This window comes from Mustela putorius, unplaced genomic scaffold (genome assembly GCF_011764305.1).
Source record: "Mustela putorius furo isolate JIRA1106 unplaced genomic scaffold, ASM1176430v1.1 tig00000275_pilon_pilon_pilon, whole genome shotgun sequence".
Lineage (NCBI taxonomy): Eukaryota > Metazoa > Chordata > Mammalia > Carnivora > Mustelidae > Mustela > Mustela putorius.
This window is the reverse complement of record NW_025421341.1, coordinates 30,601,499-30,617,801: the sequence shown is the minus strand read 5'-3', so window position 1 is coordinate 30,617,801 and position 16,303 is coordinate 30,601,499. Positions and strand designations below refer to the sequence as shown.

The 16,303-nt window shown below is 37.9% G+C and overlaps 1 protein-coding gene across 4 annotated transcripts in view; it reads left to right on the top strand.

Moving 5' to 3' along the window:
* The window catches only part of LOC101693015 (SPHK1 interactor, AKAP domain containing), a 172,229-nt gene that overhangs the window by 110,195 nt on the left and 45,731 nt on the right, over nucleotides 1-16,303 (top strand). For all 4 annotated transcript variants that reach the window (XM_045078826.1, XM_045078825.1, XM_045078827.1 and 1 more), the window contains one exon: nucleotides 15,546-15,605. In XM_045078826.1, coding sequence (XP_044934761.1) covers nucleotides 15,546-15,605 — 60 coding nt within the window. The remainder of the gene's footprint in view (nucleotides 1-15,545; nucleotides 15,606-16,303) is intronic.

The window sequence follows — 16,303 nt, the reverse complement described above, 5'->3', positions numbered from 1 at the left end:
ATAACGTGGCCCCTACTGATCAATAATTACTCAGTTACAATATGGCAAACATGAAATATTGATTTGTCAAAAATTGTGATATAAAAAAAAAAAAAAAAAAAAAATTGTGATATAAAAATATGGAGAAGAGAGAGTGGAAAGAGAGAGCGGAGTGGGGATTAACAGTCTAAGAGTGCTAAAACCTCATCTACTTAAGGATACAGTGTCTAATATTTGAAATCAGTATATCACTATCCTTGAAGAAATTGAAGGAGGAGTTTGGGAAATGGTCACAATTTAAGGGGGGGGGCAGAGTATATGACAGATATTTTTCAGTAAAAGACTACTAAACTCTGTATGTATTTTAAAGAGTTAAAAATTTTTAAATTTATATTGGTAAGCATATGGAGAAGTAATAATAACCATAAAGTAAAAATATTCATTGAAGATTTCCTGTGCTAGGCTTTATAAGCTCTGTGTCTTAAACCCTTCCAAAAATCTGACAAGATGGGTACTGTTGTCTCCTTGTCTCATGGATGAAGATATAGAGCCTTTTAAGAGATTGCTCAGGTGGACAAGAGCTGGGATTTGAGTCCAGATCTCAACTACAGTCCTACACTCCCATTCCTGGCTTCTGCTGTGTCAAGACTTAAGCAAGGAAACAGTAGTACATGATAGAGAATTTGAAGTTCAGGAATAACAAGGAGGAAGTAGATGAGGAGATGAGATGGAAGAAAAGGAATGAAAAGTACAGGGTGATGGCAAAGGGATAAATACTCCCTACACACACACACACACACACACACACACACACACACACATACCATCTTCACCAAAAAGTATTTCCATATTCTACTAAACTCAAAGGGCTGGTGTGAATGATTTTTTTTTTCTGTGAAAACCAAAGAAATGACTGAGTTCACACCAGACTTGATCTCTAGTAAACTGGCCAGCCTTGTAGAAATCTATAGAGGATGCTCCATGTTTTTGCCAGTGAATTGAGGCATTAAAGGTAATTGAAGGAGATTTAAGGGGCACCTATCCTCAGCTGACAATGAGGCAAAAATAAGATACAGCTTTAATTATCTTCCTGTTGTTTCCCAGTGCTTAAAATGGAAAGCACAGAATCCTATCAAGACAGTGGAACCTTTATCTACCATTTTTCCAGCTTTCTCTTCCAACGTATCTACCTTTCCACTTTGTTTCCTAGATTAATTTATTCAGAGCTCTTTATCTGGCCTCTCTAAACCTCCATGTCTCAAAGCCCACCCTCTTTTCTTGTTTAGATTTCATTATCATTTTAACTTGTACCTCTGTTGTACCATCCATTCCTCTCTGTCTTCATTTACAATGGTCTGATTTCTGGTAAGTAAACACTTTAGTATTTACTTGCCGGAACATAAGGAAGTGAAGGATCTCAACCCTATTACTATTGTATATCTATACTTATTCCAATAAGCATAGAAGAGCTGTCCACTAAGTTTTCTTTAAATGAATAAATGAACAAATAGAATGGGTAAAGTACATGCAGGGAGGGAGAGAGAGAAAGGAAGGAAGGAAGGCAGACAGGCTAACTTTGGAATTTTGCATGCTTTGTTTACCTGGGATTCAGTTCCCTTTCAGATGAAATGAAAGAGTTGAATAGGGTTATTTTTTCAAAGATTTATTTATTTATTTTGAAAGAGAGAGTGATCAGAAAGAGGCAGAGGGAGAGGGAGAGAGAGAATACTGAACAGACTCTGTGCTGAGTGTGGAACCTGATGTGGGGCTGGGGCCCACATGACCCTGAAATCGTGACCTGAGCTGAAGGCAGTGGCTTAACCCACTGAGCCATCCAGGTGCCCCCAAACACATTTTCTTATATGTTACTCGCACTTATATTTTAGAAGTTATTTGTTTTGATTGTTCTCTTATTATTTACTCCTAGTGAAATAAAATTTGACAAAGCTATTTGAAACCCAAGAATGTTTCTTTTGTATTACTCTGCTTCCTTTTCATGTGGTAAATATTAGCTGGCTACAGACATGCTGTGATAAGGTTTGGACATTACAAAGGAATGGTTTTCATGGCCTCACGGCCCAAGCTGGCCCTGTCTGGACAGTGCTGCCTCTCTTTGCACAAAAAGAGGTCTTTTGGAGGCTTTCCAAAGCTACAAATATGCAATTCACAGTATTCTTCAGTTGAAAGCTGGAATTGTCAACCTCATACGGGAAACTGTAATGATATTTATTTTTTAATTTTCCCTTTTTTTCTGTAAATGATGAGATCAGATTAATGGGCATTTTCATGATTGAAGTCAGAAACATTGAAACATGAAGCGTAAAAAAGAAAAACAAAACAACAGCTCCCTTCCTTATTCATGTCCATGTTTTTTGGAGTGGTTAGAGTATGAAGTGTTTGCCAAGTTCCTGAGTCACCTATCTCTTTTGAATACTTGATCTTATAATCAGAATTGAAGGTTTATTTGCCATATTATTTACCAACTTGAGTTAACTTGAATTAGTCCTTTCTCCAGAAGTCATTACCTAAAAAAAATAAAGTTTAAGGAAGCAAATTAGATAAAGAAGCCTGAAATCAGGATATATATAGTTTTACGAAGACACACAGGTGTGCACGCACACACACACACGCACACTCGCTGTATTCATTATGCAGAAAGTCCTTTGAAACATGGATATTTTAATAATAAGTCAGAATCATTGTCAAAGGAAACAAATATGAAAGACTAGTCTTTATCTTTTTACTATGATAGATGTTCTCATATTTTCTGTTTCTCTTTCATTATTTGAGCTATCTAATTATTAATTCATGGTGTGCAAACTATAGTCTTCTAAATTCCAATTTTCAAAGGCATAAGTTTTAATAGTCATTTAATTGAAAAGCAAGTTTTTTTTCAATTCCAATAATTTTTTCCTGTGGATTTTTTTATTATGTTGTTAGTCACCATATAGCACATCATTAGGTTTTGATGTAGTGTTCCATGATTCACTGTTTGCATATAATATCCAGTGCTCCATGCAATCCATGGAAAAGCAAGTTACTTCTGAGGACTTGCCAATCCATTGGGATATTGTAAGTTGAGCCTCTTAAGGGCCCTCGGGATCCAAGCTATGGGGACAGTAATCGAGACACAGGCCTTGAGCTAATGACTTCATATGTAGACCTAGAGCAGGCCAAAAAGAATGAGCCCAGTGACGTGGAAGGAACAACTGTTTTCTGGTGCCATTCATCAATGTAGACAGTCAGTCTAGATCTGTTCAAAGGAACAAAAGTTCCTTTCCTTCCTTACCAGCTGGACTGCAGTACTAACTTCTTTAGGGAGTTGCTCCACTTCCCTGCATTACATCACCCATTATGTGTGCTTAGAAGTTGCTTTTGAATGTTATCTTTCCACCATTTTTATCTATACTGGTAGACTACAGCATGAATTATTGGGGATACTAAAGTGTTTGTTCAAGTATACCTCAGGCATACTGGAGAGATAAAGTTTGAAGTTATTGATGGGTTTGGCTGTCAAAAATATGAGATGTGCTAGTTAAATGTCTAGTTTAGATCAGTTATTTGCATTTTAAAATTAGATTCACTACCATTTATTCTTAGTAATTTTAATCACTTAAATTGTTTTTCATCTACTCTAAAATAATTGAGCTACTCAGACCACAAACATGCGTATCTACACTTTCACATTTTTTTGTGTAAATGTATATGACTTTAAGAAGTTATGTCATTTGTAAATATCTTCTCTGATTTTGTAGGTTGCCTTTTAGTTTTGTTGATGGTTTCCTTCATTGTGCAGAAGTTTTTTTGTTTGTTTGTTTGTTTGTTTGTTTGTTTTTATGAGGTCCCAATAGATTCATTTTTGCTTTTGTTTCCCTTGCCTCTGGAGATGGATCAAGTAAGAGTTGCTATGGCCAATGTCAAGGAGGTTACTGCCTGTGTTTAGCTCTAGGATTTTGATGGTTTTCTGTCTCATATTTAGGTCTCTCATCCATTTTTAATTTATTTTTATGAAAAATTCTATGCCAGCAAACTGGGCACTCTGGAAGAAAATGATAAATTCCTAGAAACATACAAATAACCAAAACCAAAACAGGAAGAAATAGAAAATTTAGCATACCCATAACCAGCAAATAAATTGAATCAGTAATCAAAACTCTCCCAACAGGGGCTCCTGGGTGGCTCAGTCAGTTAAGTGGCTACTTTTGCCTCAGGTGATGATCCCAAGATTCTGGGATCAAGCTTCTCATTATCAGGCTTCCTACTCAGTGGGGAGCCCGCTTCTTCCTCTCCCTCTGCCTGTGCTCCCCCTGCTTTGGTCTTTCTCTCCATTTGTCAAATAAATCAATAAAATATTTTTTTAAAATCTCCCCAAAAAAGAACCAGCTGGCTTCCCAGGAGAATTCTACCAGACATTTAAAGAAGAGTTAATACCAATTCTTCTCAAATTGTTCCAAAAAATAGAAATGGAAGGAAAACTCCTAGACTCATTCCCAGCATTTCCTTGATTCCAAAACCAGACAGAGACTCACTAAAAAAGAAAATTATGAACCAATGTCTCTGATGAACATGGATGCAAAATTCTCAAAAGATACTAGCAAACTGGGTGCCTGGGTGGCTTAGTGGGTTAGAGCCTCTGCCTTAGGCTCAGGTCATGATCCCAGGCTCCTGGGATCGAGTCCCACATCGGGCTCTCTGCTCAATGGGGAGCCTGTTTCTCTGTCTCTCTCTGCCTGCCTCTCTGCCTACTTATGATCTCTGTCTGTCAAATAAATAAATAAAATCTTTAAAAAAAATTCTTAAAAAAAAAAGATACTAGCAAACCAAATCTAACAGTACATTAAAAGAATTGTTCACCATGATCAAGTGGAATGTTTCCTGGGCTGCAAGAGTGGTTCAATATTGACAAATCAATCAACATGATACACCACATTAATAGAAGAAAGGATAAGAACCATATGATCCTCTCAACTGATGCAAAAAAAAAAGCATTTGATGAAATACAGCATCTATAAACTGAGGGTTTGGGAGGGGAGGGGAGTGGGGGGTTAGGTGAACCTGGTGGTAGGTACTAAGGAGAGCACATATTGCATGGAGCACTGGGTGTGGTGCATAAACAATGAATCTTGGAACATGGAAAAAATAAAATTAAGTTAAAAATAAAATATTTAGAATTTAAAACAAAATTATTATTTTTTATTTTTTTAATTTACAAAATTATTTATTTAGTTGGAAGAGTGGGAGAAACTGCATGTGAGCAGAGGGAGGGGCAAAAGGGGAGGAAGAGAGAATGCTCAAACAGACTCCTTGCTGAGCACTGAAACTAAGAATTGGGACTCAACCAACTGATCATCCAGATGCCCATAAAGCATCCATTCTTGATTTAAAAAAAAAAAAAAATCCTCAACAAGTAGGAATAGATGAGATGTATCTCAACATCATAAAGGCCATATATGAAAGATCCACAGCTAACATCATCCTAACTGGGGAAAAACTGAGAGCTTTACCTCTATGGTCAGGAAGAGGTCAGGGATATCCACTCTCACCATTGTTATTTAACATAGTGTTGGAAGTCTTAACCTCAGCATAATAGGAAAACAAAAAGAAATAAAACGCATCTAAATTGACAAGAAATAAGTCAAACTTTCACTCTTTACAGATATGATATTCTATTTAGAAAACCCCAAAGACTCAACCAAAAAATTGTTAGAACTATTATATGAAATAAGCAAAGTCTTAGGATATAAAATCAACAAACAGAAATCTGTTGCATTTCTATACGCCAATAATGAAGCACCAGAAAAAGAAATCAAGAAGTCAATCCCATTTATAATTGCACCAAAACCAGTAAGATACCTAGGAATAAACCTAACCAAAAAAGTAAAAGATCTTTACTCTGGAAACTATAAAACACTTATGAAAGAAACCGAAGAGAACACAAAAAAATGGAAAAACATTCCATGTTGATAGACTGGAAGAACAAACATTGTTAAAATGTCTATACTACCCAAAACAATCTACACATTTAATTCAATCCCTATCAAAATACCACTAGCACTTCTCGCAGAACCAGAACCCAAGCAATCTTAAAATTTGTTTGGAACCACAAAAGACCCCAAATAGCCAAAGCAATCCTGAAAAAGAAAAGAAAGGATGGAGGTTTCACAATTCCAGACTTGAAGCTCTATTACAAAGCTGTAGTCATCAAGACAGTATGGTAATGGCATAAAAACAGACACATAGATCAACAGAGTAGAATAGAAAACACCCATATGGACCCACAGCCATATGGTCAACTAATATTTGACAAAACAGAAAAGAATATCCAGTGGGGGAAAAAAAAAAGACATTCTCTTCAAAAACGATGTTGGGAAAACTGAACAGCAATATGCAGAAGAATGAAACTTGACCACTTTCTTGTACCATACACAAAATTTCTAAAAAATTTTGAGGCACCTGGGTGGCTCATTCAGTTGTAGTGTATGCTTTTGGCACAGGTCATGATCCCATGATCCCAGGATCCTGAGATTGAGTCACCCATCAAGCTCCCTGCTCAGCAGAGAGTCTGTTTCTCCCTCTCCCTCTGCCTGCCAGTTCACTTGCTTGTGCACTCTCTCTCTCTGTGTCAAATAAATAAACAAAATCTTTAAAAACAGTTTCTACAAAATTTAAAACCTTGCAATATTTACAGTCAATTTATCAAATCTACAGTAGCATTTGGTTCTTTTTTTTGGTGTGGGGGGCGGTTCTTATGCCATAGTCAAAGATGAGTTGCTTCATCATATGTGGAGGAGGATTTTTGTCAATTTAACTGATAAGCTTTTCCAAACTGCTTAAAAAGTGCATTCCTGGCTGATATTTTTAAATGTTTAAAGTAAAACGAATCCATATATCCTTTTATATACTGTATTAAGAAATTGAAATCATGCATTGGATCCTAGTGGTTGATTTGTACACATAAAAGTATTTACTCGTTCTGATTCAAGATCTTTCTTTATAATGAGAGTCTCTGCTCTGTTTAGGTCTATAAGTTCTCACAAATAGCACTATTCATATTTAGTAATTTATATGATAATGATTAGACAGTGGTTGATGTTTTTAACTTGCCTACAGTTCTGCTTTAAATTACTTTTTACTTCTATATATGCACTTGCCTCCCTCTTTCATGTCTATTGGAATCATCCACTGGTTTTATGGGTGTGATACCAGGCAACGCCCATACCCATGGAGTACATTTAGATGAAATACATCATAACTACTTCTAGGAACAAGAGGGCAGGTATTTCTTTTTTTTTTTTTAATTTTTTATTTTTTTTATAAACATATATTTTTATCCCCAGGGGTACAGGTCTGTGAATCACCAGGTTTACACACTTCACAGCACTCACCAAAGCACATACCCTCCCCAATGTCCATAATCCCACCCCCTTCTCCCAAACTCCCTCCCCCCAGCAACCCTCAGTTTGTTTTGTGAGATTAAGAGTCACTTATGGTTTGTCTCCCTCCCAATCCCATCTTGTTTCATTTATTCTTCTCCTACCCACTTAAGCCCCCATGTTGCATCACCACTTCCTCATATCAGGGAGATCATATGATAGTTGTCTTTCTCTGCTTGACTTATTTAGCTAAGCATGACACGCTCTAGTTCCATCCATGTTGTCGCAAATGGCAAGATTTCATTTCTTTTGATGGCTGCATAGTATTCCATTGTGTATATATACCACATCTTCTTGATCCATTCATCTGTTGATGGACATCTAGGTTCTTTCCATAGTTTGGCTATTGTGGACATTGCTGCTATAAACATTCGGGTACACGTGCCCCTTTGGATCACTACGTTTGTATCTTTAGGGTAAATACCCAATAGTGCAATTGCTGGGTCATAGGGCAGTTCTATTTTCAACATTTTGAGGACCCTCCATGCTGTTTTCGAGAGTGGCTGCACCAGCTTGCATTCCCACCAACAGTGTAGGAGGGTTCCCCTTTCTCCACATCCTCGCCAGCATTTGTCAATTCCTGACTTGTTGATTTTAGCCATTCTGACTGGTGTGAGGTGATATCTCATTGTGGTTTTGATTTGTATTTCCCTGATGCCGAGTGATATGGAGCACTTTTTCATGTGTCTGTTGGCCATCTGGATGTCTTCTTTGCAGAAATGTCTGTTCATGTCCTCTGCCCATTTCTTGATTGGATTATTTGTTCTTTGGGTGTTGAGTTTGCTAAGTTCTTAATTAAATATTTGATAGCCCTAAAAAGCAAGGTGTCACTCTATACTTATATATATCCAAAACATAAATAATAAAAATTTAGAAAACATAACTTAATGTTTTTAGTCAGTAAATAATGTTTACATAATTAAATGGGAGCTAAGATTTATACCAAGTAAGTAAGATCTGGGTAGATGTGGGGGTAGTTACATGTAAGGACCCAAATTTTAATTGCTTTACATTCTCAGAAATAGCTGCACTTCATATATATTCCATGTCAAATTATTTAGACTGGGCCTTATGAAATTGCCATTTTTGTCTGAACAAAGAGCAATAACTTCAAATAATTCACTCTTTAGACAATAATCCAGAAATCAATAAAATGGCATCCAAGTTTCCCTGATGTTCTTTACTTTGTCTTTCACTTAGTCTTCATAGAAATTCTGCACAGTATTTTATGATAGCCTTTTAGACTAGGATCTAGCAAGCACAGATCCAGGCTTTGAAGCTCAGTTTGACTCTAGGCAAAGCACAGCTTCCTGCTTCTTGCACACTATTGTACCTCAAAGATGAGAGAATGTTCCAGGCATGTGAGGGGAGCACATTCTCCCAAGAGCCAGCTGAAGTCCATATGGGTAAGTCATTTATTGTGTCTGGAATTTACTCCATTGTTCTAGGGTGAAACTTACAGAACTTTAACACTCTGAACAATGATGTGTTCTGTCCATGGAAAAATAGGATTATTTTAAAATATTCAAAAAGTAGGTGGTTTTGGCCACATAGCTTTCTTGCTTCTCTACTTCTTTGCTGTTAGTTATTTTATCCTCATCATTCATTCTTTGGGGGTCTGGGTCATCCACAGGTTCTATGGTTCAGGAATAGCCCCGTTTTCTCTGTCATGCTTTCATTTGAGCATACTTACCCAGATTAAGCAGAGTTAAAGGTTTGGATTGAAACATTCCAAGAGAGCAGTAAGAGCTTACTTTAAAAAAAAAAAAAAAGAGTGTGACTACAATGAATTTTGAAGGATGATATGTATAGGATTATCATTTTTTACTTCATAATGGGAAAGCATTTCATGTTCTAGTCGTGAGTGATTTAGGATCAGCAAACAAATCATCTCGACTACCACCTCCTGAGGTCCAGCTCATCTATTGGAAGTCATGAATCCTCTGCCTACTTCTCCCTGCTCAGTACATGCTCCAGAAAAAGATTTTCCCTATTATACTTGTTAGTGGATTGCTGTGGCTCCCCAAAATTTGGCTTACTTGCTATAGTCAAAATGAAGAGTTGAAAAGTCATCTTGATTCAAAAAGAAACAAAGGTCAGCTGATGAATAAAAGGCCCCTCGCCATCATCCATGACATCTGAAATAATTCAGCTGCTTGATATTTGTTCCACATTTGACTTTTCTTTGTCTGCACTATCCCAGAGCATGACTCCTGAGAGTTCAGAAACATATCTCAGCTCTTTATGTATTAGAAATCTAAATAACTTCAGTGGGAGAAAAAGTAAGCAAAGTGGAACCAAGTCTATCATATGTATTCCTTTTCCCTTCAATTTAAGATAAAAAACAAGGTAGAACTCCCAGATAAATTGTCTTCCAAGGGAAATTTGACTCATCTCTGCCCCCACCATCCTTGGGCATCATTTTTCCATAATACTATCCTTTTCAGTGAGAGAAGATGACAGGAGAAAACTCTCACCACTAAGGAGACGAAAGATGACAAAATTATAGTCAAAAAGATTTTGTGTGTGTGTGTGTGCACATTCAAACAAGGGCCAGTGGGGAGGTGAGTAGGGGGATGGGTGAAATAGGTGAAAGGGATTAAAATGTACAAACTTCTAGATATAAAGTAAGTCACAGAGGTGAAAATTACAACATAAGGGATATGGTCAATAATATTGCAATAAGTTGGAGGGTGACAACAGATGGTGACTGCACTTAGCATGATGAGCACAGAATCCTGTGCAGAATTATCAAATCAAAGTGTTGTAAAAAATTACATCAGTCACCAAAAAACACATATTGAGCGACTCTGATTATCTGAAATGTCCAAAATAGGCCAATGTGTAGAGACAGAAAGATGAGTGAGTGCCTAGGGCTAGGGTGAGGGTTTTTGGAGAGAAATGGAAGAATGCTTATAAATACATTTTCTTTTGTGGGTGAAGAAATATTCTAACATTGATTGTAGCAGTGGTTGTACAACCTTGTGCATATATTAAAAACCATTAAAGTATACTTTAAATGAGTAAGTCACATGGCATGTGAATTATCTCTCAGTAAAACACATCTATAAAATGGCAATTTAAAATAAATACAGTATGTTCTTTAACTGGTAAATGTATATCAGATTTTATATATAAGTACACTTTTTTGTTCCAAAAGAAATGTCTTTAGGAACAACAAAAGTAGGGGAAAATAATTTCCCTGAGTAGCATACTTCTCCTTTATTTTTTTAGGTTAGTGATAAAATTGGCTAGATGTATGGCTAGTTAAAATATCTGGCATTGTTCAGAAATTTTGATACCTTTTACAGAGTCTCTTATCACAAACTGCTCGAACAGCTACCCTCAAAACAGCAATTTGAAGATATTTTTAAAAATATTGACAGTTTAAAAAGCAGAGAGATTTGACAGTCTCCTCTAGTGTGGGTAAAACTTTGCATTTTATTTTGTGATTACTGCAATCACATTAAAGCCGTAATAACTGAACACAAATGCGGTTATCCTTCCAAACGTCAAGTGGGTTCCAAGAATGCCTGACAGCGCTATGGCATAGCAACACAGATGCATAAACTGCCATTTTAGTTGTCATTAGTCTAAAATACTAATCAGGGAAAATGTCATATCCTTTCAAAGATAATTTTGGTCCAGGGTCCTGAACCTAGTAGGAGCCTGTGGATTGGGGTAAGAAAAGAGGCAATTTTTTCTTCAGGAGATTTGTGGATCAGCATTTTAATACCACCAAATGAAGAGATCTCATTCTCTCTGCATGGCCAGATGGCTGCATTGTTAGGAGCTGCCGGAGGAAAGGATTGGTTTTCTTCTAAGATAAAACTTAAGTATGTATCTGGTAATAGTAAACATTCAAATGCCCCAATTTGAAAGGCAATTCGACATCATGCTTTTTGTTAACAGTTTCTCCTTTCTTTCTTTTACTCTTTCTTTCTTCTTCCTTTCTATTTACTTAATTTTATTTTTTCCATGTTCCAAGATTCATTGTTTATGCACCACACCCAGCGCTCCATGAAATACGTGCCCTCCTTAGTATCCACCACCAGGCTCACCCAACCCCCCACCCCTCTCCCCTCCAAAACCCTCAGTTTGTTTCTCAGAGTCCACAGTCTCTCATGGTTCGTCACCCCCTCTGATTTCCCCCAATTCACTCTTCTTTCCTTCTCCTAATGCCCTCCATGTTTTCCCTTATGCTCTACAAGTAAGTGAAACCATATGATAATACACTCTTTCTGCTGGATTTATTTCATTTCCTAAACAGGATCTCCATATAGGAGGATTGTCTTCATGGGTGTTAGCTGATTTCAGGAGAGATGAGAAAGTACGCAGCAAAAGTCAGAGGCCCCACACTCTGGGCTAACAGCCTGCTGACATACAACCTCTGGCACCGAGATGTGCCCCTCCTTGATCCATAATGCAACAGCATTTCTCGACTATCTCATTAATTGTCTGAAGAGTCCATGAAAAAATAAAACTGTCCAGCATAATGGGAGTTTTGCCCCATTATGCCCTTGGCAATCATCATCGGTTCTTATGTTAACCTTTTTCTTATAGTGGCTTGCACCAAAATATATCCCTTTTTTAAGATTTATTTGTTTGAGACAAAGAAAGAGTGAGCACTTGGGGGTAGGGGCAAAAGGAGAAGGAGAGAATCTCAAGCAGACTCCATGCTGAGCAGGGAGACTGAGGCAGACTTGACCTCAGTACCCTGAGATCACAACCTGAGCTGAAATCAAGAGTCAGATGCCGAGCCAACCTTGCAGGGGCACCTGGGTGGCTCAGTGGATTAAGCCTCTGCCTTTGGTTCAGGTGGTGATCTCAGGGTCCTGGGATCAAGCCTTGCATTGGGTTCTCTGGTTGGTGTGGAGCCTGCTTCCCCCCTTCCTCTCTCTCTGTCTGCCTCTCTGCCTACTTGTGATCTCTCTCTGTCCAGTAAATAAATAAAATTATTTTTAAAAAAAGAAAAGGAACAGCAAGGGACACCTGGATGGCTTGGTCAGTTAAGCCTCCAACTCTTGATTTTGGCTCAGGTCTTGATCTCATGGGTTTCTTTCTATACTGTGGAGATTCTGGGCAAAATTCAGCAGACTTTCTAAAAAGTTGGAGTAAAGAAGACATCATCATTTTATGCTATGCTCCCTGTGCCATGAAAGTTGAGAAAGACCTGAGGGTTAGAATTTCCCTCCCAACAAGTAAGGCTGCTCCCTGTGTTATTGCAGCCAGTTGTAAGGAAACTTGTGCTAACAGAAGTGGAACATAATCCTCTGCGGGCTTAGTTAGGGTGAGTGTTCTAGGTGACTAAAATATTAAAGTCTGGAAGATTTTGCATTATGGTTCTATGTGTGTCAAAACAGGTCCTTCAGGGTCTGGAGAGAACTCCTCGAGTGGGGAGGCTGAGGCTATATGGCGGAGATACCAGCCAGTTGGGAATAAGATGTAACTTCTCTGTGTTGACTCTTCATCTCAGTCTGGAGTGATGTATTAGATTGCTTGAAAGCAAAAATCATAAAGTGGCATCATTTTCTCAGTGACACTTGATCCTCCAACATTTTATTTTAAAACAGTAATAATGACAAAAGAGAGGCATTTGTATTTGAAAGGTACATACAGCCACAAAATTGGCTTTGTTAAGTAGGCAAGAAAAGAGGTGTCTGTGTTCTCGCAGGGATGAGATGTGTTTCCATCTGCCTCAGCTCTGTGTGTCTGCAGATGGTCTAAACAAAGACACGTGCGGACACAACATGAAATGTAGTTTATGTGAAGAGAAAGGAACCTCCACTGCAAGAAAAGTGTTTATACCTTTTTATGTGTATTTATCACCAATTGCGGTTCTCAACTTCACTTTTATCTGTTTTTTTAATAAATCCTTATTCACAGAACTAAAAAGCCAATCTAAGAACTTTACACAGTACCAACTGATGGAGTAACATTAGCTCTGTTAATTCTATAACTTCTCTATCTACTCCCTTATATCCTTATTGGAAGAAATATTTTATTGACAGCATCGGAACTGACAACATAAATAAGGAAAATAATTATTACGGGGTGATGTCCACAATAACCGAGACAGTGCTTCCACTCCATGTATACATATGCATTTATCAACATTTATTGAGCACCTACCAAGTACCAGGCTTTGCTAAACACTAAGCTATCAGGACCTGCCTTCATGAATAAACAATCTAGTAAAGGCTGAAGGGAAATTATGTTTAAGAGATTATTAAATAAATGCAGATACTTAAAAAAATTTCCCTGGATCATTTGTTATATTTGGATTTGCCCCTTCAGGTATTTTACACATAACCTAATAGCCCTTAAAAACTGGATCATCCTCTATAACCAAGGTATGGAAAGATACATGTGTCTAGTATAAGTAAGTTATTGGTTTATGTCTGACGTTGTTCTAGTCTTGGCCCAGCTAGCAAGTGTGGAGGGTTTCTTCCAAACCTAGGCAGAATTTCACATTGCAGCCCAGGATGAAAAAAGAGAAAGTTTATCTTCAGAGAACAAAAGATAGTATCAGAGGGCAGGGAAGTAGTTACTACAGATGCCTTTCCGTGGTCTCTGTGTTATCCTCTCCCACTGTGATAGAAGATAAAAGTCTTGCAGTGCCAGGTCAAGGTAATACACCTTTCTTTAAGATGAATGGAAAACTGTCGAATCAGTTCAGTAAAAGCAGTCCCAACTGCATGTTATTCAAAGCCCCTGAGTATGAACAGATATTGAACCAGTTTTCCAAGGGCAAAGTTCCAGTTATTATATGAATATTCACAAACTGCTCTAAACCATGAACTCCTTCCAAGCACCATCTCCTATTCATGCCTCTCTTTGTACTGTCCCTGAAGGAGCTCATGCCTGGTTCCAGTTTAGTCATCCTGTTAACCCAATGGAGGAGAACCTCTTAGTTAAGAGTGTGGATGGCAGTTTGTGCCCCTTCTTCCCCCAAATGCCCATCAGGTTATTCTTAACAAGCAGATACTGTACCCTAGAGATGCTGCAAGGATATTGTGAGTTCAGAAATCCAGAAAACCTTCCATCGGGGGGAATAAGACAGTAATGAGCTTTACACTATAACACTGTACAACTATTGTAGTTCTTAAAGACTTACCCCAAATCTTTCAATTATTTTTTTTCAATTATGTAAAAAAGAGAAAGGATAGATTCTGAGAAACCATAACTCCGACAACTGAAATCAGAAGGCCCCATATGCTTCCAAGCATCTACGTAAGTCCAAACATCTGACTAAATATTCAGATAATTAATGCTATCAGTTTTATATGGGCAAATTAAATTGTTGAGAGTAAAAAACTTAAACCACTATGTATACCTGAAACTGATGTAACATCGTGTGCCAACCCCACTCAATAAATAAATAAATACATAAATAAGATTCCAATTAAATTGATTTATTTATTTAAGGGAAAAGAAAAAGAATATATCTCACCTCTTTATGTTTGAAGTTGTCTTCTCCCCATCTCCATGCAAATGTCCTTAGCAGATTTTTTTCGATGCTCTGTGAGATTTAAACTACAACAATTCTCTTCTTGTTGTTATGAGCTATTTTTTAAGATTGTTGCTACCGGTTTCACAGTCCAACTTATTCAGACATTTATTTAGGATGGCTAAAAAGAGGCAAACTGTACAACAGGTTTAACTCAACGAATGAAAACTATGAAACAAAGAGAAAGCTTCTTATCATGTACTGGACTACAAATGAAAGGAGAAACTAGGGGAAGGAGAAAAAAAGATAAATTAAAATGTTCATTGCAATTAAAAACAGACGTTTAGAATATTGTAGGTCTTCTCTCCATTTCATGAGATTCGATAACCCTTTGTAAGTGTGAAGACTTGTGACTTGCATTGAGTTGAATACATAGAGACGGTTTTGTTTGTTGGACCATGAATGGGAGATGGGATCAGGTGAATTGTGCGTAGGGTGTTAGAGGTTTGCACAGAAGCCAAAAGGTACAGTGACTGTTTTTGTGCCAGACCAACTATACAAAATGTGCAGGATTCTCAAATCATTTGCCCGAAATGGATTCCATGCTTTTTTTTTTTTTTTTTTTTTTTGAAAAGAACTGCCAGGTTTTTCACTTACTTGGTTGTTTTTGGGCTTTTTCCCAGGTTTGCTTCGTGAACCTGGATGTGAACAAGGATGCTTGCAGCACAGAACACCTGCAGCAGGTAACACTGTGAGCACAAGCTCTCTGGGAGTGCGGGGCAAAGACTGGCTGGACCGACTAGAGAGCCGACAGGACTTCATCTATAAATGGCACTCATTCAGCTGGAGAGTCTTTAATAGGATAGTTTCTTCAAAACCCATTTTCTGACCCTTCCCCTGCCACCTCCCACGCAGGTTGCCTTCCTTATACTTGTGAAACTTGCTTCCCCACGATTACAGGGCTGCTCTCCAAAGAGATGCTTCCCCTGCCTACAGGGCCTGATAGTGGCTTTCTCTGCCCCTACCTCTGTTTTCAAACATCCTGCCTGAGATGATGTTTCCAAGGTTTCCCAAACCCTCTTGATATCAGCCAGCCCTTCTCTGAGGCTCTCAGATCTGCTCCTTCCTGCTGCTTTGATCAAATTTGTGTCTTTAGTTTTGGTTTCTACACTCTTAACTACAGTCCTACATTCAAGTGGGACTTGGACTCCTTGCATTCTGCAGCAGTTACATATTCCAACCATATCCAAGTTTGGGAAGATCCTCTTGTAAACCCTTGATAACACACAAGAACTTAAAAGGCCCCTCAGTCCTCTGAGCTAGAGCCAATTGGGGGTCAATAGAAAGAATTGATTTGCATGATATGGTGATCCATCCATACCCAAAGCTGAAGAAGATGGTTTGACTTCACTATTTGGTATAATATAGTGGTGTAACAGAC